Source organism: Phocoena phocoena, chromosome 8 (assembly GCF_963924675.1).
Source record: "Phocoena phocoena chromosome 8, mPhoPho1.1, whole genome shotgun sequence".
NCBI classification, from domain to species: Eukaryota; Metazoa; Chordata; class Mammalia; order Artiodactyla; family Phocoenidae; genus Phocoena; species Phocoena phocoena.
In genome coordinates this window covers 10,015,049-10,039,716 of record NC_089226.1, presented here as the reverse complement: position 1 = coordinate 10,039,716, position 24,668 = coordinate 10,015,049, and the positions used below count along the sequence as shown (strand labels likewise).

Below are 24,668 nucleotides of genomic sequence, written 5' to 3'. Positions count from 1 at the left end.
GAGTGCACCTCAGCGCCTTTGCTAAGGAGCTGAAGAGGGAGGTGACTGGTGGGGTCCAGGTTTTCTTTCCCCACGAAGAGCTTGGGTGAGGCGGTGCCTGAACCCATCAGCCACAGACTGAGGTCCCATCCTCTCCCCAGCCGTGACCATCGTCACCGACTGACAGCACAGCAGTTAACAAGGACTGACTTGTGGCGGGGAGGGCGGCCTGCCACCCCAGGCGGACGTGGGGGCAGCCGTGGTTGGTATGGGAAGTGTGCGTGCGGGACAGAGAAGACACACGAGGACCAGTGTAGGAATTAGGCACTGCGCGGTCAGGGCCCGGAGCAGGGAGCGAGGGAGAGCTGCAGGGGTAAGGTGAGCAGAGGGAGGGGAGTCTTGTGGTGGGGATACCCCTCCCCCGGTGGAGCCTTTTCTCAGGTTGACCGAATGCAACCACAGCAAGGGGTCTGGTGGCCAGAGCTACTGCCACTGTTCTCACAGCCAGGCCACCTTGCTCCCTGCATCCTGTGCGCTAGAGGAGGTGACCTCATATTTTTCAGGCCGGCTGGAGAGTGCCGCCACTTCTCCCTGAAGCCAGGCCTCGCTCACAGTGTCTGCCTGCCCTTCTCTTGCGCCCCCATTTCCTCGTGTGTTAGTACACTGGGGTTGGACGAGGTAGCTGGTGAGGCCCCGCTCCTGTGACTCTGCAGCTGTCCTGCTGAGGCGGGCCCTGCCCCGGCCAGCCCTGCCGAGAGCCCTGGGCTAGACGTCAAGGCCCAGGTCTATTCCAGGACCCCTTAGTTTGTGCCACCGCCCAGCTTCCGCTCTGTAGTGCTGGCTTGTGGCCGCCAGGGGGAGCCCGCAGCCGTTTGCTCTGCCAGCTCTGGAACCGGGCGCTGCGGTGCCGGTGCCGGTGCCGGGAGCCCAGGCAGGTCCTTGCTTGGCCCCCGCGTTGTGCCTCCCCGCGCTGGGTGTACGGTGTCGTGGGCTCTGTGGCTCTGGCACGCCTTTTCCCCTTTGACTCTCTCCCTGTTGTTCAATCCTAATTTTTGTGGTTTCCTTTCCAGTATGACAGACTTAACCTGATCAAAGTAAGAAATTGTTCTTTCCCCCCAACTCCTCTAACTAGCGCTCCTCCGTCCCTCCTCTGCGCACACCCCATCTTCCAGAGTCCCGGGCCTTTGCACTGGGGGGGATGTGTAAGGAACTTGTCTGTTTCCAGGGGCCTTGGAGTCCCATAGGTGCTTGCTCCTCAGACCTCGGCGAGGAGTTTAGAAACCTGCTCAGCTCAGCCCTGTCCCAGCAGCTCTGCCTTTGGGCGGTTTTCCTGACTCCATCCTCCCGCTTTGCCCAAATCCACTTATCACCTGTCAGAAAGCCCTCGCCCCACTCCCTCGTTCTGTTCTTCCCTTGCCTCTGGCCCTCTCTGCACAGGAGGACATTTTCGAGAACCCACCAGGACAGAGACTTCACGAGTGCCACTGGACACCCCTCTCACCCTCCGGGGCCACCGCTCCCTGGCCTCCCTGCCCCGTGAGCTGGGCCCTTCCGGTCCAGCAGCTCCTCCAGGACTCAGTCCTGGAAAGCGGAGCCACGGAGATCAAACTGAGTTCAGGGAGACTCACACCCACATGGCTGTTCCCAGGGGCTGCCGTGGATTTGGCCGGAGGGCTGGACACCCTCAGTGGTGATGGGTAACAAGCTGCCCACAGAGCGCTGGATCGGGGCAGAGTCTCAGGCTGAGGGACAGAAGTCCTCGCTCTGTGTGTCTGACATTGCAGTACTTGTGAACACGTATTTACACAAGCAAGTAACACACACAAAGGTATCACACAGCTAGTCAGAGGTGGGCCCAGGTTCCCTGGTGCAGGCTCTTTGTCACCCTGAAGCTCTTTTTCCAAACAGATTCAGAAGGGCCGTGCATCTGTGCGGCAGTGCACGAAACTCTCCTTCTTCCATTCACTCGAGTTAGGAGGGGGAGCCTAAGTAAAGGATCAAATTCCTGCTGCCCCCTTTCCTCCGAGGGTCTCACGTGGAGGCCAGGACGGTGAGGTGAGCAGCTGGGGGCGGGTACAGAGAGTTTTCTCAGTCGTGAAGCAGGTGTCTGATGACCTGGCTTTGGTTTGATGAAACGCAGGCGAACTGCGGGTGCTTGAGGCCGGCAGCTTCTAGAGCGTGCTTTTCCACTATTGAGAGAGGTGTTTTCATGGATACCTGTACAGCTTCGTGCCCTGTGATCTCAGAATGAGGACCCAAGAATTAAGACGTTCTAAGGCGCAGGGTAGAGTCCGCTGCAGCCTCCTTGCCCCATCCACGCTCCTCCAGAAGGACTAGAGGCTAACTTTCAGTCCACGATTCCCATTCTCCCTCAGTGGTGGGATAGTTGGCTTTGAATATTTGGATTTGGCCCCTTACCTGCTAGGCCCTCTGGACTGGAGGAGAAGATGAGGCTGTGGTGGGAATATGTGACTTCCGGATGGGGCCGTGGTGACAGCCTTTGTTGGGAAACGACCAAGGAGAGCATCTTGCAGAGGAGGATGGAGCGCCTGCCTTGCCACCTGCCCCCTGGCCAGTGAGATAGGGTGTGAGGTTGAAACAAAGCCACTCAGAGGCAGCACCACCCACGCCTGTCCTTCGTCTGCTGACACGCTTCCCCTTCAGAGTGAAGGTGAAGGTCTCTACAGAGTTCTTCCTGATGGGAGAGCCAGCGAGGGGGGCAATCGCACGCCCAGGCCTTCGCCACTGCAGTCACCCTCACCCTCTCCAGACACCGCACAGCAGACCTCCTGAGACCACGCCTGCCTTCTTCCCTTAGGAGTAGGGACCCTGTAAGACCAGGTGGGCGGGATAAAGGTTGCTAAGTGTGCCCACGATCCACACCTCTGCGTATGCAGCCAGAGCTCGGAGAGCCTGCCGTTGGGTTCCAGGCCACCACAGCGAAGCAAACGTTACAATAAAGCAAGTCACGTGGATATTTTGATTTCCCAGAACACGTGAAAGTTATGTTTACACTGTGCTGTAGTCTGTCAAGTATACAATAGCGTTATGTCTAAAAAAAGCAGTGTACACTTAAATTATCATTAAAAATACAATTTTAAATTAACTGAAAAATAATGGATGCTCTTGGGAAAATGGTGTCGATAGACTTGCTTGACACCCTATTGCCACAAACCTTCGGTTTGTAAAAAATGCAATGTCTATGAAGCGTAGTAAAACGAGGTGTGCCGATAGTTAAGATGTGGACCGGTAGGCAAAGCTTCCTTCTACCCAGTGATTCTCTTCCTGAATTATACACCCTTGGCAAGCATTTAAAACTGAAAGTACCCCAGCCCCAGTCTGCCCAGTCTAAACCTGTTGGGTCAGCCCCTGAAGAGATGGGGCAGGGGTGCGCGTGTGCGAGTGTGTGTGTGTGTCTGTCTGTCTCTATCTGCTTGTCTTTCTGTCTTCCAAGTGGGATGTGTATGTATAAAGGACTCCTGGCCAGTGAGATGGGAGATAGACTAGGCCATCCCTCCCCTTAGCCATCCCTCCTCTTTCCCTAAAAAACTTTGTTACCTTTGCTCAGGGCTGGGAATGGAGAGGACCTGAATTCTGGAGTCGGGACGGACCAGGGTTTGTTGGTATTGAATTTTAACCCCATGAAGTCGGGAAGGACCTTTAGCAATTATGTGCTTCAGCCTTCCCCCCAACACACAGCCCCCAACCACTCCTTGGCCACTGTCACTTACATGATCAGCCAGTTGGGCAGAAGGAGGAATTTACTGAGTTGGAGGGAAATTTCTAGGCAGTCCCTTGACTCCCCGACACCAGAGGGTCCCACCCTGCCTTGCAGGGGGGCCGACTTGGGTGGACGGCTGTGTTGGTCTCCGTGGGTACTTTGCTTCTGATCAGGGCCCGTTGGGGACTGGGTCTCGGATGCCTGCAGTGCATCCCTCGCCCCCATCAGAAGAACCTTGTGATGGGGCCTGCTCCCTTCCGGCCGAGCTCTAGCTGGTGCTGCGCTGCCTGCCATCCCAGCCGCGGGGGCTTCCAGCATGGACCGCTCCCTGGGCCTCCTTTCGGGAGCTGTCTTGAGAAAGGAGGACCCCCACCCCGAGCAACAACACGGGGAGCCTTCAGCTGCCTTGGGGTTCCTCCTCCCCGCCCGCCCTCCGCTGTCTGTGTAACCTTCCCTCTGGAGCCAGGAATGCGCTGGCCGTTCCCACCGTGTCTCGCTGACTAACGTTGCTTCTCTTACTTTGTTTTTTCAGAAAAGCCAGAGCTGGTATAACGTAAGTATCCCTTTTCTCTGCTTGTTGGCTTCGTGCAAGGCGGGTGGGGGGTGGCCGTGCTCGGGGGATGGAGGCTTGGGGGGCACAGCGTGGCTTCCCTGTGGGCTCGGGCAAACTTAGGGGCCTAGCAAGGTGGGCTTTTCCCCTGACCAGACCCCCTCCCTCAAAAACCAGACACCATGGTTCTCTTCTGTAGCAGGACAGGACTGCTGGTGAGGGAGGGTTCGATTCCCGGAGACCAAGCAGGGATGGGCTGCCTCGTCCCCCCGCTAGAATCCCCGACAAGGGCCCTCCAGCCCTGACGGAGGAGACCGGGCTGGGGAGGCATTCCAAGGCCAGACGGAACTCTGGGACGGGACAGTCCTGGGGCCTAAACTTAGGGCCGAGGTTTCCTCCCCTTAACCGAGACATTTTGGGGGAAAAGCAGTCAGACAAGTTGCCCGTTTGTAGGGAGGCTCCGTCTCATGTAACGGAATGTGACTTCTGCCCCTGGGTCCTCTCGGTAGCCCCACGGGCACACTCCTCCCAGAACACATCCCCGGCTCTGGGGTCGTCCCTGCGGTGTCCAGACGGGCGCTCCTACGCGGAAGCCGATCGTGGAGTAAGCGGTCCCTGCAGAGGCCACATCCTCTGGGTCACAGAGCCGGGGCCACAGGGTTTTGAACTTTTCCCGTGAAGAGCAGCTGGCTGAAGTCTCAGCGGCCTGCCTGGTCGTGCGCCCACCCCTGCGGCTGCCCACGGCCCGGTCTCAGGTCACTGTCTTTCATCCCTGAGCTTGCTGTTGCCCGGGCTTGACCCTGATGGTCACGTGGATGCATCCTCCCCGCTCCCCTAACACCAGGCCCTGCGGCAGCAGGTCGCGTGGAGTTGGAGAAGGTGCCGGAGCGGGCGCCTGGGAGACGGGCGTTGAGGACGCTCTGGCGAGGGGGAGCGGCAGGAGGAGGGGGGAGGGGCTTGGGTTTAACGCAGGGACTTGGGCCGGAATCGCTGTGTGGAGGGTGCTTTCCCACAGGGCTCAGCGGTTCCCTACAGTCAAGCTCATGTCCGTCAGCCCCGTGGCTTCCCACCTCCTGCTGCTCAGGGGACCAAGCAGAGGTAGGGTTGATGGATCCCAGCCTTAGCCTCACCCAGCACAGGCAAAGCAGAGGTTGGTGGGCTGTGCTGGCAGGAGGGGAGTTGAGGGCTTAGGTGGCCTGTCGGTGGGAGAAGCCGGACTTCAGCCCCTCAGCCCCCCTCGGACCCACAGTGGCCTTCACCTGGGCTTGTGGCCTCCCCGTGGCTTAAGAGCTGACATCCTGGAGGGGAGAGGAGCTCCTGTGTGGGAGGACGTAGAGGGGATGGAGAATGCTTTCCTGGGAGTGGGTGGGGCCTCCAGCATCCTTTCCGTCCCGAAATCTTCCACCCTCCTGAGGGGTACTGTAAAATCAGTGCCTCAAAGGGGAACAGGGAACACGTGGCTGCAGACCCAGGGGACAATTAAATCGACCAGATTTGGACGGGCAGATCCTCAGCCTTGCTGCCCGTCTCCACCCTCTCCCTCTTATCTACTCCTTTCTCTCCTTTCCTCTTTCCAGCAAGCTTTTCTGTTCCGTCTCACGTTTCCTTCCCTTGAATCCTTGCCTACCCTTTCCTCGCTGACTCCCCCGTTTTCTTTTCTCCACCTCCGTTTCCCGCTCTCCTTTCTAACTTTCCTTCTCCGGGCTGGCTTTCTCTCCCTCTCTGGTTCTAGCAGGTTTACTCCCCCCCCGCCCCCACCCCACTTTTCCCCTCCTTTCACTCCTAGTTTCTCCCTCAGCCCCACAGAGGAGAACTGGCGTCCGAGCCCTCAGCAGAGCAGCAGGCTAGAAATAGATGCTGCTGCTTGGCTGGACGGTGGTGGTAGGCCAGCTGCCACATGGGGCCAGAGGCCAGGCATTCTGATGGCAGATAAGTGACAGACAGAGGAGCCCGGCATGGCCGAGCGTTGCTTCCTGGTGGATTCCACCTGCAGCGGAGACGTGCTGGAACAGCCCGCCCTCACTCGCTCCGTAAATCTCCTTATACAGTCGTCCTCCAGAGCCCACCCGGTTCCCAGGCCTTTCCTGCCCTCACCCTCCATTAATCCTAGGCTGTCTCCCTTCACCCTCCACCCCTCACCCCAGATGGATTCCAGAGACACTGACTCTCCACCCAGCACAAATCATTAACTCACAGAGGCCAAGTGCACAAGGGGCTCTGCCGAGCAGCGTTCAGAGATCCCCTCCCGGCCTCCCGCTCTCACTGGGGCTTCTTCTGGAAGCTCAGCCATACCAGACATGGGGCCCATCCACAAATGTGTTCCTGCTGCCCTCCTGCTTCCCCTGCTCCCCGATTCAGGGTTGCCAGGTACACGTGGTCCCTTGTGTCTGCCACCCGGCCCCGGGGTGCTGCCGGACTTCCACTGTGGACATCCTGACTTGTGGGCGGAACAGGGAGCAGAATGGACCGGCGTGGGGGAGGGAGAGAGAAATGGCGGGTGGGCATTGGGAGGCAGCGGCAGAAGCTGAGCAGATGGGAGGGAAGCTGCGAGGCACAGGGGTCTCCAGCCGGCCTGAGCCACAGATGTCATGGGCTGTGTCTAGTGCATCTCGGCATTTTTGCTTTATGTGTTTTCACGTCCGGAGGGTCATCAGCTGCCACAGTGGGTAGAGCTCTAGAGAGGCCGGCTTCAAGCAACACCGGGACCCCCCCTCTTCCAAGTAAAACCCTGCTCTCGTCCTGAGGCTGATGCCCCAGCTCTGGGCTGGTGCACCCCTGGGTGTCTGGAGGAAGCAAGATGTGTGTTCGCACAAGTGGCACCCCCACGGGTGCCCACTCTGATGGCACCAGTGCACTTCTCCGTGGGCACCGCCTGAGCCTGGCTGTGCTCCTAGGCTGGATGCTCTGGCTCCACTGGGAAGCCAGGTCCTGGGAGTTTCCCTGCCTGAGCCCAGAACCGCCTGAGTCCGTGCCCATGGGTGTGTGGTACCCCCGTCCTCTGGGGCCTGCGCTCCTGCGGTATGCTGTGTGTGTGTGTGTCAGCGCTCGTGGGCAGAGGCCCCATCAGGAAACTTCAGTTCATCGCCCGCACTGCCTAGCACTGCCCCCCCTAGTCCATTCCTGGTTTCTCAGGAGGCCCTTGCCCTGCCCCTGTTGCTGTGACCTGGTTCTCTGTTTTCCCTCGATCTGCTCGGTCCCCCGACCTCACCACTGCGTTGGCCTAGGGGATTGGACTTTGACCATCAGGAAGGCTACCCCGTGTCTCCTTCTCAGCTCTGCGACAGCCCTCTCTGATCCCTCTCCTGACGCCGCTGGTGGCTCTCCAGCTATGCTGCTGCCTGAGGCTCCATCGCTGGCACTGGACATCCTTCCGATACGCAAAGGCTCTGTCTCCCCAGCCCTAGGGACAGTTAGAAATGCCTGGCCGGATTCAGGACAGCGAGGGTCAGCACATGCTTGCCGACTGTTGCGAGAACATCTCAGGCCCACTGGAGTGGCCTGGCTCTGATGTGAGAGGAAGCCCCCCCAACCCTGCCCTGTCCCTCCCCAGCCTCCCCCTCCACCTGCCTCTCTTCTGCATTTTACTTTTACCTATTTAGCCAGGGAGGAACTGTCACCATGATGACAAACCATCTTGACCTTTATAAAGCGTGGGTTCCACAGAGGGAGGTGGCTGGACCCCAGGGACACGTGGAAGGACTGTGGCAAGAGCCTCTGGTCCCCAGCCAGGGATATTCAGGTCAAGAGTGGGGTTTGAAGGCCGGGCCACCTGCCTGAGTCCCTGCCAGGCCTCATCACATCTACTGCCCCTGAACCCCCCTTTGATGACCCCAGTTTTATTAGTCAAGGCCCCCAGCTTGGGGGATACACAGGTGGAAGGATGAGCAGAAACGGGGGACCAAGGGGAGAGTTAGGGGCCAGAGGGGTACAATCTGCCCCCCAAAGATGGCCCCACTGGACGCAGTGGGCTCTCGCATCCTGGATGAAGGCAAGTCACAGAAGACTTTTCCCCGGTGCTCCAGGTGGACAAAGGTGCTTCCTCACCTGCCTCACCTCTTTCCTGGAGGGTCAGTCATCTCCGTGGCAACCTAGGGAAAGGAAGGTTTCTGAGGTCAGAGGATGGGAGCCCAGACGCTGGCGGCTGCCCTGAGACTTCAGGGCCCAAGTGGCCTGCTGGTCCCCGTTGGGAATGCTGGCTGTCCAGTGGGGAAGAGGGATGGTGCCGGCCCTGTGGAATGACCAGGCAGGCCTGGCAGACATACTATTGAACAAGAGGACGAAGCTTTGTAGGAATGAAATTCAAATGATGGGGGACAATGAGGAAAGTGGAAGTGAGCGCTGAAAGGCATCACTGAGGACACCTTGGCAGCCCGTTTTTGTTTTTCTTTTTTTTTTTTCGGGGACGGCCTCTGCTTCCTCTGCCTCCGTCCAGCTTCCCTCTGTTATTTACCCATGGACCCCCGTGCCCCCATCTTAACTGTCTCCAGAGCGGCCCCGTCTCCAGGTGAGACCACTTCCTGTCCCGCTCCACTCCACCTTTCTCTGTTACGCTCTCTCCCACCCACCTCTCTCCTTCCTTTGCTGGGTCACCTCCCCCGTCTCCACTGCCCCTTATCCCACATCTGGCTCCTCCCTACCCAGATCTGGTTGAAAGTCCAGCGTCTCCTTTGAAGGTCTCCATTGGTTTCTTCCTAGGTGAGGCCAGTGTGTCACCAAGATCCATCTGTTTTTCTCCTGGACTACTCCACCCTCTCCCTCCCGCTGCTCTATCCAGGGAGGGGTACCACTTGGTCCCAGCTCCCAGTGTTTGCCGTGGAGTTAATGTTTAGCCTGGGGCCAGTTCCCTCTCCCCAGGCTGGAAGTTGCCCACTGCCCTGCCTGGTGGGGCAGCGTTGTGAGGGGCGTAGGAGACAAAGGCTGAGAACACCGAGACTCATCTCCAGGGCTTATCTTTCTGGGTGTGTCCTGCCCCTGACTCACCGCATCGGACCCCAAACAGTCATCCCCTTATCTGGCCGCAGCAGTACTCACATGTTTCCAGGGAATTTCTGTAAGGATTCAGCCCTCTTGGGTCCTGGCACTGCCTAGATCGTGGGGTCTGCTGAGGCCCAGGAGAGCAGCATTCCGGTCACCCTGGAAAACGGAATTGCTGACTTCTCCTACCCCACTCCTGACAATAGGGCTGATGCAGGGCGGAGAGAAGCTCGGATATGTGGCTTGGAGAGTGTTGGCAGGGACTGGGTGCTGAGGAGCCATGCCTAGAGGAGCGAGGATGTGTGTGGATGTGTACACACACGATGCTGTGTAAATAGGGACAGTGTAAGAGGCGCAGAAGGAATGCATTCATGTGGTAAATAGTTTCTCTGAGCGGTGGAGACTTGAGACCCACCATACCAGGTGCTGGAGAAGATAGCTGGAGGCGTTAGCTGCTTCCTGGAGAAGACGGTAGTCTGAGAGAGGAATCACCCTGTGTGATAGATGGGCGGAGGAGGTGGCTGCGTCCGGGGTGTGCACAGTGAGACGCGAACAGGAGTTCGGGGGAGGACTCAGGCTCTTCCTCCAACACGACTTAACTGGGAGACCCCAGGTTCCTCTGAAGCACAATTTTGGGGGTTGGGAGTCAGGAATCTATACTTTTGATATGATGGTTAGATCATTTTTAAGTACGGTACAGTTTGAGCGTTACTGCATCAAATAGCAATAGCTGAGACTCCTAGGACAAAGGCAACGTTCTCCCTCGTGTGCAGCCTGGAGACCCTCCTGGCAAGGCGGGCAGAACTGGGGAGGGCGAGGGAGGTGCCCCGTTTGTCTCCAGAGTCTGACATTTCCTGGGAATCCAATCTTCCCGGCCCCAGTGCCGTCTGACCTCTGTCCCCAGCTTCTCTTTCTAGAGCCCTTCTTGCCCTCATTGGCCTGGCTCTCTTTCCTCTCCAGAGGTCTCAGCTTCCTTGCAGCCTGTCTGTCTCCTTTGGAGCTGGCCCAGATTCTCTGCTCTTAGCATGGTTCCTTGGCCCTCAAGGTCTGAGAGGCTGAGTGGGTGCCCTCCCGGCGTCCCTGGGAAGGAAGGCGATGCTGCCCACGCACCTGGGAGCTGTTGGCCTCAGCTTCTCCCCACCGGCACGTCTGAAACAGGATGGGTTAAACTTCCAAGTCTCCTGTTGCTGCTGCTGCTACGGGGGAGTTGGTGGATGGATGGGCCAGTGAGGGGAGAGCGTGTCTCCAAGAAGTCCCTGGCTGTTCAGGTCTCACATTTCAGATTTCATCACAACAGCAGTGCCCCTGGCACCTCCTCCCCTCCCTTCCCCGATGCAGAGCCTTGGCCAGCTACTTTCCATTGCAGGAAACATCTGCTGGGGAGGCCAGGCTAGGCCGGGGGTTACTGGAGGACGTTGGCCGGTACCATCACCCAGATCCTGTAACTCGAAGCGTGTGTAGGGCTCCAGCCCTGCCCGCCCACCCGCCCTGCCTCCCCCCCCTCCCTCCTGCCACGGGCGATTCTAACAAAGAAGTTGCTTGCTGGTCAGCTGAGAGGAGCGTGTCTGGGAGGAAAGGGGGTGTTGGGGGGAGCAGGCCCTGGTGCCCCAGCCAGCGGTGGCCACGCTGCCTGGGTGAGGACCGTGAGTCACAGCGAGAGCGCCCGCCCAGAGCAGCGACTGCACGTTGAACAGGCTGCCTTACGGGACGGGCCAGACAGAGCTGGGGAGTTGGGCGTCTGTCTTCCCTGGAGTTTCAGACCAGCCGTGAGCCACTGTACTTACTGTGTGTGAGTAACGGTGGGGCGGGACTCTGGCGGCCCTGTGCACCTGCCCCGTCCTCCGCGTCCTGGCCGCAGCTGGCCCCTTGGAGCGGCTGTCCACGCTGACCCGGAGGAGGGGCCCCCTCACGTCCCATCTGGGTCCCCCGCAGCCTGGAGACCTGCCACGCTGGGAGCCGAGTGCGATGAGGCAGAGCCCGGCCCCTGGAGACTCTGGCCAGCCCGCCTGAGAACCTTGCTGACCGCACCCTCCCACCCGTGAGGCTCTGCGCCGGGAACCGGGCTCTAGGGGCACCAGGGGGGCCAGCGAGGGTCACACAGACCCGCTGCTGAGGAGCCAGAGGCCACCTCTCTGCGTCCAGCCCCGGCGAGACTGACTGGTTGCATCCTGTGGGGAGGGTGGGGGGTCGGAGTTCAAGGACCGGGATGGAATCTCTGACGGAATCGGGGGTCCTCTGGAGCCTCCTGCTGGAGCAGGACAGCCAGCCCCTGCAGCGGCGCCTGGAGAAACTGACGGATGGACCTGCTGGCGCGGAACTCTGCTGCCGGCCCGGGTCTGAGGAAATCCCAGCCGTGAGTGCGCATCCTCACTTCTCTGCGCCGTGTGACAGGTCTGCGGCGCCCTTGTCGTTCTCCACCTGGCCCTGCTCCCTGAGAGGGCCCCGGGTTTGACAAGCCTTGGACCAGAAGTCTTTGGCCATTTAAAATGAAAATAGGTGAGCCGTGCCTCCCCTTCGGAGGAGACGGCTTTAAGAGCACAAGGGCGCCAGGGAGAGAGGGTCACGGTCTCCCGGGACAAGAAGGTAGGTGGTGGCGGGGCCAACTAAGATCTCTGTACTTTAGAGTCTAGGAGGCGAGCCTGCCTACCTTCCACGGTGGCAGCCTGCTCGAATCAGGGCAGTGACTTGTGGGCCTGGGTTAAGGAGTTCCTACACCCCGCCGAGGCAGCCCTTGCAGAACTGGCTGACTTCTGAGGTCAGGGCTGGATGGGCCCTCCCCTCCCCATAGCCACGGCTTCGTTCCGAAGGGAGGAGAGGGCGGCTCCCTCCGTTTGCCTCTGGATTGGAGATGAGGGCCAGACTCCCTGCACCTGCATCTCTGTCCATGTCTGAGTCCTCACTGGATGTGAGAGGAGCAGGGGTGACAGAGCGCCACGGAGGGAACATTTAGAAAGGGGAGGACTTCCAGGCTGCAGGCAATTGGATGCCTGATGTCCATTTTCAACTGAAGGGGGTCCAGGGCCACCTGGTAGGCTGGTCCTCAGGCAGATATTGGAACTTTAAGACCGACTTGACTGATACAGTTTTTTAAAAAATTGTGGGGTTTCCCCGGCAGTCCAGTGGTTAGGGCTGTGCGCTTTCACTCTGCCAAGGCCTGGGTTTGATCCCTGGTCGGGGAACTAAGATCCTGTAAACCACATGGCGTGGCCAAAAAAAAAAGAAAGAAGTATGGTAAAATACACATAACATAAAATTTACCATCTTAGGTATTTCTAAATGTGTATTTCAGTAGCGTTAAGTATGTTCACATTGTTGTACACCCAATTTCCAGAACTTGCAAAACTGAAACTATACCCCCGCCCCAAAAAAGCCCCAGTTGCAGGCATGGAAGGCTAGTGGGGGCCCCACGCATAAGTGAACACCTCATCCACAAGAGGGTGTGCTCAGCTGGGGCATCCCTGTTGTTTCCTTCTTGGCGCAAGGATCCTGAGGCAGTGCAGAGTGATGGCTCAGACCCAGAGCTGTGGACCACACTGCCCGCCCTGGTTCATATCCCACACTCGCATTTAGTAACCACGTGCCTTGGGCAAGTTGCTTAACCTCTCTGTGCCTCAGCTTCCTCGCGTCTAAAACGGGATCGTAAAAACGACCCTGTGGTCAGATGAGAGGATGTTGTGAAGGGCTTATGATAGTGTTTGATGCAGGGTCATATCTCACTCCACGTTAGCTCTGCAAGGTCGGTTAGACATAATTAGGAACTTCCTGACGGGTGCTCAGGCAAGGGTTTTCAGTGTGTGGACTCTGTCCTGTGAGGCCAGGGGGCCACTGAGATTGGATACCTCAGTATCAGTTTGATGGGTCCGAGGAATGTTGTCTTCTGAGGTCTTTTCTGGCCGTAGAAGTCACGGGATGGGCTGGCTTCCAGACATTCCCTCCCAATGACCCCGATACTTGGTTCAAACATATGGTCGGTGAGTTCTGAAGTTTGGGATCCTACAGCATATCTGTTGCTTTGGGGAAGGTAGCAGAGGGTCCACTTGCACATACAAAACTCATTTTATAAATAAATAAGCCAAAACAAGAGTTTAAATGTCAAATTAACTATGGACAAAGTAGTTGAAAGCACTCCTCTTCTTTCTCTCTTACCTGGAAAACCTCCCCCAAACTGAAGTCATGCTGTTTTCTCTCCTCCAACTTCCTGAAACCCTCCTGTTCCCTCTGGCACAGGTAGTCACCGAGCTGAGGTAGTCAGTGCCTGCTGCCAGGGTGGTCAGGCCACAGCCTCAGCTGTCTCACGGGCCGTTAGCTTTGCAGAAAGCCAAGAAACGAACAGTGCAGAGTTCACTCCATTGTGAACTCCAGCTGTATGCCAGTGGATTCCCAGGGAAGTGGGCGAGAAAGCGTAAATGGCCAAGACCCATCTGTCAGCAATAGCAGGACGGTTTGTCTACCTGCGTGTGTTCCTGGCATAAGTAGGTCAACAAGTCACCTGGGTGGAGTGCACATGTCTCTGTCACGAGGCCTTGCCCTTCCCGGGTTGTGCGCTTGTCTTCGTGTACCATCCTTGGGTGCCTTTCACTTACGGGCACACGATTGATTGTAAGCTTGGAAAGAGCAGGATTCCTGTCCGTTCGACTGGTTCATGGAATTTCCCAGAAGGATTCATTAAGGCAGTTGATGGGTTTGAGTTTTCACTGAGGCACCGAAACGCTAGGTGTGGGTTCAGGGGTGTCTTTGGGCAGGGACTTCTCTCCGGGCTTAGTTTCCTCATTGGTAACGTAAGGTTTGGATTAGATAGTCTTCTAAGGGATGGTGAGGGAGTGAAGTTTGGGTACCTCAAGTTGCCAGATGTGGTTTTTTGTTTTTATTTATTTATTTTTGGCTGCTTTGGGTCTTTGTTGCTACGCGCGGGCTTTCTCTAGGTGCGGCGAGCGGGGGCTACTCTTCGTTGTGGTGCGCGTACTTCTCATTGCGGTGGCTTCTCTTGTTGCGGAGCACGGGCTCTAGGCGCTCAGGCTCAGTAGTTGTGGCGCATGGGCTTTGTTGCTCCGCGGCACGTGGGATCTTCCCGGACCAGGGCTCAAACCCGTGTCCCCTGCATTGGCAGGCGGATTCTTAACCACTGCACCACCAGGGAAGCCTGCAAGATATGCTTTTAAATTCCCTACTTGTGTGCTTTTTCTTTTTAAGTACTAGTTCGTTTGTTTGTTTTGCGGTACGCGAGCCTCTCACTGCTGTGGCCTCTCCCGCTGCAGAGCACAGGCTCCGGACGCGCAGGCTCAGCGGCCATGGCTCACGGGCCCAGCCGCTCCGCGGCATGTGGGGTCTTCCCGGACTGGGGCACGAACCCGTGTCCCCTGCGTCGGCAGGCGGACTCTCATCCACTGTGCCACCAGGGAAGCCCTCGTACTAGTTTTATGGGGTTTTTTTTTTTTTTAATCCACTTTTTGTAAAGGTGTAATTCCTCGCTCCACCCCCACCAGTTTTATTGAGCTATAATTGACATAACATTGTACTAGTCTTATGTTTCATGATTTCTTTTTTCCAGTCATGAAGTTCAGACACAGCCAAGTGCTAACTGTGTTACTCGTAATGACAGCTTCTTCTGAGGGCTACACTGGGCGCTGTCATATCCTGGGTCCTGCCGGGGGGGTGGGGGTGGGGGTCCCCTTGATCCCCTTAGTCCCCTTGGGCCTGCTTCACTGTCACCATGGTGCTTCCTGCTGTCAGAGGCAGAACAGCAATAGCCCAGGGCTGTCCCTCCTCCCTTTGTCCACTTGGGATGTTGTGTGGGCCCTGCTTAGTATGTTTGACATTTTCTCACTGATGGACACTGGGTATAAAGCCTTCTGCAGCATCAAATTCTCTCCACCATGTTTTTCCATACCAAGCCCCCTTTGCCTAACTCCTGGGGTCTCTGGTGCAACAGAGCCTCAGCTTTGCCTTGAAACGTGCAAGCAGGTCCTCCTCCCACACCTTCCTCCCCAGCCCATGAACCTGGGAACATCCTGCTAACCTTGGCCATTTTCACGCAGGTGTTAAGCCCCACTTACAAGCAGAGAAATGAAGACTTCAGAAAGCTCTTTAAGCAACTTCCAGACACGGAGCGCCTCATCGTTGGTGAGCTGGGTGACCTGTGTGTGGGGGCAGGAAGGCAATCAGGCTGCTTCTGAGTACAGGTTCCCCAAGTAAGAGCATCTGTCTGGGAGTAGGGAGCGAGGATGTCCAGGGAGCTGGCCCCAGCGGTGGGGACTCAGGGCTGAGCCCCACTTGCGTGATGGCCTCCAGAGAGCCCGGCCTGGGAGGCGTCGCTGCCACTCTTGTCCCTGCAGATGGCCCGGCAGAGGAGGGGCTGGGGAAGTTGTGGAGGGGGAGGAGCGTTGGTTGAATTGTATCGGCCTTTTCGTCCTCTAACGTAGTTCACATCCTTCCCCTGCCTGATCAGGAGACGCCAGGGACTCCCTTGGCCGCTAGTCTAGTGTTTCACACACCTAGTCCATGGTGGGCAGTTGGGCTTCCCGGGGCTGTTGGGGGATGGCTTGCCTGACTGTACTGGTCTGCCGAGAACGCTCCCTGTCCCTGAGCTCCGTCCCCCATTCTACCACAGATTACTCCTGTGCACTCCAAAGAGACATTCTTCTTCAGGGCCGACTCTACCTCTCTGAAAACTGGATCTGCTTCTACAGCAACATCTTCCGCTGGGAAACTCTGGTAAAGACCTGGGGCTTGCTCCCTGGGGCTGTCCCCCTGGGCTGTGGCTGCGGAAGCTGCCCTCACTTTTGTCCTTGGGTTGATTTCAAACTCTGCCCAAGCCTTTGCATAATTCACAAAAGCACGTGCCTGAATCTTGAAGGATAGATCTCTCTACCATGCCTTCCCCTCCCTCCTCCTCGGGTGAGCATTTGATTTTGGGGAAGTGCAGGTAAATATTTGGCAGGAGTCACCACGGAGGCAGAAGTGTAGGGTAAAACGGGCACTGGCCTTGGGACTCAAGAGAACGGGCTTGTACTTTCTGGTTCTGCAGCCAATAGCTGTGTGATTTTAGGCTAGTCCTTTATTTGCCTTGTTTCCTAATCTTATAAAATAAAGTGAGAAAAGACACACTAGATGACTCTAAGGTCCCATCCAGTGCCAGTGTTCCGTGTTTCTGTAAGTGGCAAATCGTGATGGGACCTCTGCACATTTATCAGGCTGTGTAGAAATGAGAAAGCAAAGCTCGTTGGACCAAGAATCAAGAGAACCTTGGGCGAGGCTCGCCGTGTGGCCTCTGAAATAAGGGAACAAACCAGGTGATCTCTAAGGAGGTCCCTTCCAGGTTTAGAAGTATGCAGCCTGTGATCTGATTTCCTCTGTCTGAACTGGTGCCGTGTGAATACTTTGCCTGACTCTATTAATATGCCTCTTCTTGCTTGTTATATCCATTCTCTGTTTCTGTGCGGACGCCAGCTGACCGTTCGTTTGAAAGACATCTGCTCCATGACTAAAGAAAAAACAGCCCGCCTCATTCCCAATGCCATCCAAGTTTGCACTGACTCGGAAAAGGTAAGTAGAGCCTGATCCTGGACTTTCTGTTCCCCCAAACCCCAGTCCCCCTACTGCTGGATTTCTGCCCTTCAGTTGCACTAATATGGAGGCCGGTAGGATTGGGGTGAGAGGCGGTAAGGTGATGCAGATTACGGGAGCTACCTCCGTGGTGGGCAGGGTGCTTGGGGTCTGAGCAGGGGGCGAGGTGGAGTGGCAGAACATCGGACTTGGAGCCAGAACACCTGAATTAGAGTCCCGTGGCTGTAGGTACATTATGTAACCTCTCTGAGCCCCGGTTTGTAAATGTAAAACGGAGCCAGCAACGCCTGTTTAACAGTCTGAAATGACCTCACACACTTGAAAACAGTAAATTGCAAAGTGCTCTACAAATGTAAGCTGTATCATCGTATATCAGGACAGCTCATCGAGAGGGGTGAGGAGTCTGATAGGAGACAGACTGTCCATATCGTCAGCATGGAGAAAATGGGGTAGATAAAACTGAGAGCGGAGGAAACGCTGTGATCTTTGACCTTTAACCAGAGCCTGAAGACTGATAGCTTCGGGGCTAGGGCTGGACTGAACACAGGTCTGCAGTGCCCTTGAACTCAGGCACTTCAGAGGCAAGAACCCTGAGGCTTAGGGGTCCGATCGTCTTTGCTTTGAATTCTGTTTCTGGCACGAAGCAGCTTTGTGATTACAGAGGTCACCTAACCTCACCAGCCGGTTTCTCTTTATTAAGTATCAGCAGTTATGTTTATTTTCCAAAGCTTCTGTGTGGTTTAAATGAAGGAGCATTTGTGAAGCACCTAGAACATGTTCAGTAAAGTCTGGGTTTCTGTCGCTCTCTTCCCGCACATTATAAAAGGTCCCCACGAATGTGTAAGCTCCATAAGGGCTTTCTGTTTTGTTTGTTACTGTGCCCAAAACATGTAGAAGAGTGTGTGCACACGTATTAGTGTGTGTACGTGTAGAAGAGCGCACACACTAATATTCAAGTATTTGCTGAATTGATGAATCGAAGGGTGAGTGGGTTAGTGGGTTTGCCTTCTCCTTCCCTTGGGCTGGTTCCCAGCTCACCACTCGCCCAGTCCGTGTACGTAGGCGCAGGAAGTTTTTTATGGAGGTGAGAACTTCAAACCAGAAAGAGAACCACTGACCAAAGTGTGGGTGAACATCGAAGGACATGGAGACAGTGTGGACTCAGAGGCCCCAGGGCCCTGGTCCCTGGTGTGCTGACCCCGTTCACTACAGAGCCCCTGTGCTGTGATCACGGGTGACTGAGAGTCCGCAGTATTTGAGGATGGACTCAGGAGCCTTTCTTAAAGGAAGGAGTACTGTGTCTCCATTCACTATATTGTAAGTCTTCACAGACGTTTCTTGCCGTTTTCTCGTTCAATCCAGCACTTTTTCACTTCATTTGGGGCCCGGGATAGGACGTATATGATGATGTTCCGGCTCTGGCAGAACGCGCTCCTGGAAAAGGTGAGTCCTGCCCAGCTCCTTCAGCCCCAGGATGCACACCCACCTAGAATGTTCTTTCCGCTTGGGCGGGGGTCCACGGGAGCGATTGCTCTTAACTGTGACATCGGCCTGCTCCAAAGAAGCCCATGCCTCTCCTGGTTCTGGAAGTCCTCCAGGCTTCCATATCCTCCACTGCTGGTGACCCAGGTGCTGAGAGTAGCACATCCTCTTATGTGAACAGCTTCCCTGCCGCCTGGAGCAAGGCCCTGTTGACAGGGCAGTGCATTCCCGCTGTTTTAAAACGCACCGGAGTTTGTTTTAATCAGGCGCGGTAAGACGCCCAGACACAGAAATGACTGTCATGAAGGAAGAGGTTTTTATACTCACAGATCCCTAGAAGCAGAGGCCCCAGCATGCCAGCCAGGGCCACACGGGTATGCTCGAGGTCAGACAGGAGGCAGGGAGAGCGAGGGGGAAGCGGGGCAAGAGCCTTCATTGCAGGTTTTCATGGGAAAGGCTGAGTGAGGCGGGGGGGAGCTGGCCAAGCCGCTCACTGGACTGGCTAGTTTGAATGTTTCACTGGGCTTCAGGGTAGAGAGACCGTCTCCAGAGAGACTGTCCCGGGGTAATTAGCGCGAGAGAGTATCGGCCTGGCATGTAAGAGCTAGAAAAACAAGGTGGTTCGGTGTGTGGGCTTTGGCTTGGCCGGTTTACATAGGGAAGGTAGTCTCCCTGGCAGGGTGAGTTCTATCTCTGGGAATTAGCTAGCCCTGCAAGGGGCAGGCCTTCCCCAGTCAGCAAGGCTAGAGCATCAAAAGTACGGAAAATAGGACTGGGAGTTTGGGATTAGCAGATGCAAAGTCTTGTATGCAGAATGGATAAACAACAAGGTCCTGCTGTATAGCACAGGGAACTCTATTTAATATCCTGTGATGAACCATGCGGAAAAGAATATGAAAAAGAAAGCCTATATATGTATATGTGTATATAACTGAATCTATATACATATATATGTATAACTGAATCACTTTGCTGTACAGCAGAAATGAACACAACATTGTGAGCCAACTATACTTCAATAGAATAAGTTTTAAGGCAGTGCAGAAAATAGGAAGATAGAGTTAACATAGCCACCGGTTGATCACCTGGATGAAGGGGACACTGTGGGAGATGCAGATGGAGACGTGGCTGTGCAGCCTGTGCACGCAGATGCCGGGGGTGTTGAGAAACAGCCTCCCAGCCAGGGAAGGAGACCTGGGGGAACAATTATGTAATATAATTATATAATATTGTAATTACAATTATATATATGACTTGTATGTATTTAAATTTATGTGTGTATCTACCTTGACTCTAGCCCAAACTTATTACTGTCTAAAGAAAATTAAATAGATTTGTTATTTAGAGTTTCTTCTAACCTGGAAGTCTGTAGCCTTCCTGGTATAAATCCTGGTCACTTATTCTGAGTTGATCGTCTACCTTTATTAGCCATGGATAATGGTAAACTGAGAAATGCGTTTGAGTCTCCATTGGCAGGTCTGAATTTTCAGCTCACAGCCACTGTCATTTCTAACTAAGACAGAGCGTCATCCATATGGTTCGCAAAAAGTCTCACAAAATCACATCAGAATTCTGCCTGATGAGCAGGGTCTGCTTTTTGTGCTTGGCCTGGCTGTGGTCAGACAAGCTGAGCCCGGTGGGGCTGGTCAGGGAAGGCTGCGTGGTGCAGGTGAATTGTGGAGAAGGGGAAGGCGTGGATTGGCAGAGACGCGGATGTGTCCCGGGCAGGGTGGATGGTGTATGTAAAGGCTGCTGGGAGGAGGGAGGAGGTCCAGGTACAGAAGCAGGTGCCTCCCTCTGGCACTGGGGCGGGGGGTGGGGGGTGCGGCCAGCACAGAGAGCTGCCACCCCAGACCCTTCCGGCTCACAGAGAGCCCCGACTATGCCATTCCAGGCAGTTCTCCTTAGCCGGGAACGCGGAGACCTGACTCATGGCATCCTGCCAGCTGCGTGCTTCTTAAACCATACCTGGAAAGGATGGGGTCAGAGAAAGCTCAAACTCCTTATCAAATCCGTTGGTGGGAACATTCTTTAAGTTTGATTTTCTTTTTTTATATAAATTTATTTATTCATTTATTTTTGGCTGCATTGGGTCTTTGTTGCTGTGCGTGGGCTTTCTCTAGCTGTGGCGAGCGAGGGCTTCTCTTCGTTGCGGTGCGAGGGCTTCTCACTGCGGCGGCTTCTCTTTGTTGTGGAGCACGGGCTCTAGGCAGGTGGGCTTCAGTAGTTGTGGCATGCAGGCTCAGTAGTTGTGACTCATGGGCTCTAGAGCGCAGGCTCAGTAGTTGTGGTGCACGGGCTTAGTTGCTCCGCGGCACCTGGGGTCTTCCTGGACCAGGGCTCAAACCCGTGTCCCCTGCATTGGCAGGCGGATTCTTCACCACCGCACCACCGGGAAGTCCCTGCTTCTGTTTTTCTTAGTGCTTCTCTTTTTCACATACTTATCCCTCCCACCTTCTCTCCCTCCTCCCAACCTTGGACTCATCCATGGTCTCCACCTTTGACCTTCATTCTTTGACATTCTGTTGCCTCTTTTCCAAAACTCTGAACCTCAATGAGAGCTAACTCTTCTTAGGACAGTGCTTTTGAGGAGGACATGTAGACACGCAGTGAAATGAGAAAAACTGTTTATGGAACTAATACATAGAACTGTAGGCAGACTGATTGTAATTAAGAATAAAGAAGGAAGTATTCAAGTAGTGAAGAGAGGGCTGGATGCAATGACCTTTGAGGCCCCTGAAACTATGAGAATGTAGACTTCTTTCCAAGCACAGGAACTGCCCAACTGTGGAATGGGCCACCTTTGAGGTCACACCTCATTCTTGGACCTGATCCATCTTGGGTCAGGTCCGTGAGGACCTGTGTGACCACTGTTAGTATAAGGAGGTTTCTGCAGCGTGGGCGAGACTGGCCCAGGGGCCTCTGGTGCTCATTCTGAGTCCAGGTCAGAAGCTCTGTGATCACTTTGGCCCCAGAGGAGTTTTGGTTTGTGCCGGACCTCACCCACAGGAGCGAGAGGTAGGCGGTTGCCATCCTCAAGGGCCCGTTGGTCCCACCGTGCAAGCCTGAGTTGAGGGAACAGGCCAAGCTCCTGGCTTTACTAAAAGCCGTATTCTTAGGGGGAAGATGGGCGTCTTGCTGAGATCAGAAGAGCGCGGGGTGGGGTTGTTGTGGGGGCGCTGCCTGGAGTTTGGCTTCTCCTACCCTTGGGGGAGTCCAGCTCAGCTCAGTGCCTCTGTGGAGAGTGGGGTCCTGAGGAGGGAGGGTCAGAGCCCGTCTGCCGCCCCTGCAGCCCCTGTGCCCCAAGGAGCTCTGGCACTTCGTTCACCAGTGCTACGGGAACGAGCTGGGCCTGACCAGCGATGACGAGGACTACGTGCCCCCCGACGACGACTTCAACACGATGGGGTGAGCGAGGCAGAGGGCAGGCTTCCCGGGGAAGCCTCTCCAGAGGGGTGAGGGCGGCTGGGGAATGGCGTCTAAGTAAGGCCCTGGCGGAATGAGGGAGGCCCCGGAAGGCCCCTCCCAGGCGGAGGGAGCGGAAGCGGCAGCTGGGCCAGCGAGCAAAGGGCAGGTGGGAAGCGGCTAGGTCGGGGAGGTCGGGCTGGACTCTGAGGGCCGCTGGGTCAGCGTGATGATTGGCTTTTCCTCAGAGGGGGATGAGAAGCCAGGGAAGGCTTTGAATAGATAATTGATGAGATCTGACATAACTTTTTAACATCACTCTGGCTCCTGGGTTGAAGATAGAGTGAAGGGGAGCCAGGACAGGCTGGCTAAGAGGCTGCCAAATAATTTAGATCATTTAGATGAGAGGTGATGGTGGTTTGGACCAGGAAGGTAGCAGTAGAAACAGCAGTAAGTGGTTAGTTTCTGAATATATTTGGAAGACAGAACCAGACATATTTTGAAGGATTTGCTGATGGCCCAGAAAGGATCCAAAGGTGGCTTTAAGGATGTACCAGCCGGAAGGATAGGGTTGTTCTGAACTCGGATGGACAATACTATAAGCAGAGCAGATGCGGGGGAAGGTCAGAAGCTTGATGTTAGGCGAGTTGAGTTTGAGATGACTGTTAGCCACGTGGAGAGGTCACATAAGCATCTGTGTGTGTGAGTGTGGAGTGCACCGGGAGGTCTGGGCTAGGGACATAACCTCGGGGGTCACTAGTGGCTGAGACCACCAGGTGACCGAATTAACATGAGAAGAAGCTCAGGGCCTGGGCCTGGGAACACTCAACAGGAGAAAGAGGCAGCAAAAGAAATCACAAAAGAACATTCAGTGAGGGAGGAGGAACGCTAGGAGAGTTTTCTATCCTGGAAGCCAAGGGAAGGACGCTGTGAGGAGGGGCTGTCGTTGCACCACGTGCTGTTGGCAGGCTAAGACAGATGGGACTGCAGAGCGATACAGTATGCTTGAGGTTGGAAGGTAGAGGCTTGGTGGTCATGTGAGAGGCAAGAGGAATGGACAGCAAGGAAAGAACGTCAAACGTGTGGTGCGTAGCCCAGGGCTCAGGTACCGCTTCTGACACTTAATAGTAGTTATCACTTAGCCTCTGTGAATATCTACTTGATAATCTCTGAAACGCATGGAATGATTTACTCAGAGTTGTTATGCGTCCAGATGAGGTAACATGTAAAGTATAAATTAGATGCTGATGACGACGGTGATGACGCTTTCTCCCTTGGTGGAGGCTCCGATGGCATCCCTGAAGGTGTCCGCAGAAGGGCACCTGCCTTTATCTCAAGGAGGGTTTTTCCCCAGGTGTGCGATGCAGAGAGGTTGGCTAGTTATGATCCAGAATCTGGGCAGGTACCCTCGAAGGGCACTCATGTCCAGAGTCCTGTCCTGGTCACTGTGGGAAATCAGATGTATGCTCGGAGCCCGGATGTTTGATTCACATGGTCAGGTTGGGGTGGGCTGGGAAGCCAATGGAAAAAGAAAGTTGAAGACAGACAGTTTTCTTATTTAGGTGGGGATGAATCTAAGGAGGGTGCCTAGAAAAGGTGAGTTTGGGGACAGAATTTTACCACGGGGAGGGGGTGTCAGGTGGGAAGGAGGTTTTAGGAGAGCAGTTCGGGGGCAGCGAGAGGTTTGAGGAAGGTCACGCAAGCCCATAGTTTTGGATGGATCGGTGGGTGTGAGTTTCTTGTGAGTCTGCCGTCTTGGCCACTGAGGCTAACGTGGGTTCACACTGTCTCTTTTCAGCTACTGTGAGGAGATCCCTGTAGAGGAGAATGAAGTGAATGACAGCTCATCCAAAAGCAGCATAGAGACCAAGCCGGATGCCAGTCCACAGCTGCCCAAGAAGTCCATCACCAACAGCACGCTGACATCCACGGGGAGCAGCGAAGCGCCCGTCTCGGTACGGGCGGGGAGCCCTTTGCTTCCACCCAATCCAGTGGCAGTGTTTCCCAGCCTTGTTAACTCCACGGGACCCCAACCTGGGGAGCAGGTAGAGGGGAGGTTGGTTACACTGTGGTCAGTTTATGCAGGACGGCATCCGGGGGCGGAGGGACTCTGCATTCAAATGAGTGTAGAATCCAGAGCTGGGTTCTTGGTGCTTCGGGTTCCAGATTTTGTTTGGCTTCGGAGCAGATGAGAACCATTTCAAGTCCATTGTGTGAGCTTTGCTCTTCGTGGGCTGGTGTGATCAGCCCACTGGTGGAGAACTATTCCAGGTCTTTGTTTTTTCACTGCCTCGATCTAAAGTCCAAGTTGTACATGAAGAGAGGACTGCAGAACTGCTATCTGTTCATTCATTCCGTAAATCGTGATGGAGCTCCTAGTGTCGACACTCCGGTTTATTTTCCTGCTGTGCTAGACTTTGCAGAAGAGACAGAAATGTATAAGAAGGACTCTGTCCTCTGGGACTTGGTTATAGAGGGGATAGAAGCTTGGTGAGTGAAGTGTCTGGGTGTGAGCTGGCAGGTAGAAGAAAGGGTTCCCAGGAAAGGGAGCCTTGTATTCCAGTGGCTTAGGGGTCAGACCACTTGGCCTTAGAATGAAAGCATCATCCATTTGGTGCCTAGTCTCCATTTTCTGTCTCAGAGGTTGACTTTAAAATGTAAAGAGTTGTACCCATTCGCTCCCAGGGCTAATGGGAGAATGAATCAAAAACTGCTTAGGAAGCCTTTTGAGCCTCTCAGAAAACAGGGCACTAGTTGGAGGCAGGCCCACGTCGTTACAGGACGGTGGAGGCCTGGCCCCAGAAGAGGAGCTGGACTACGGAGCTGCCTCTGCCCATGTGTGGGGCTTGGTGTCAGGAGAAGGGAAGGGCCCTGTGCTGTGTCCTGTCCTCCCCGGCAGAGCTGGGGAGACCCCTGACCCCCACAGCCCAGCCCCCGAGCAGCTGCGTTCTGAACGTGCGGGCTCCCGCGGCCAGCTCTCTGACTCCCTCTTGG

The 24,668-nt window shown here is 55.4% G+C and overlaps 1 protein-coding gene across 4 annotated transcripts in view; it reads left to right on the top strand.

Annotated features, from left to right (window-relative positions):
* GRAMD1B (GRAM domain containing 1B) overlaps positions 1–24,668 on the top strand; it is a 171,999-nt gene that overhangs the window by 132,679 nt on the left and 14,652 nt on the right. For all 4 annotated transcript variants that reach the window (XM_065883061.1, XM_065883062.1, XM_065883064.1 and 1 more), the window contains 7 exons: positions 4,233–4,253; positions 15,260–15,344; positions 15,832–15,935; positions 16,671–16,766; positions 18,150–18,230; positions 21,562–21,677; positions 23,473–23,629. In XM_065883061.1, the coding sequence (XP_065739133.1) occupies positions 4,233–4,253; positions 15,260–15,344; positions 15,832–15,935; positions 16,671–16,766; positions 18,150–18,230; positions 21,562–21,677; positions 23,473–23,629 (660 nt within the window). The remainder of the gene's footprint in view (positions 1–4,232; positions 4,254–15,259; positions 15,345–15,831; positions 15,936–16,670; positions 16,767–18,149; positions 18,231–21,561; positions 21,678–23,472; positions 23,630–24,668) is intronic.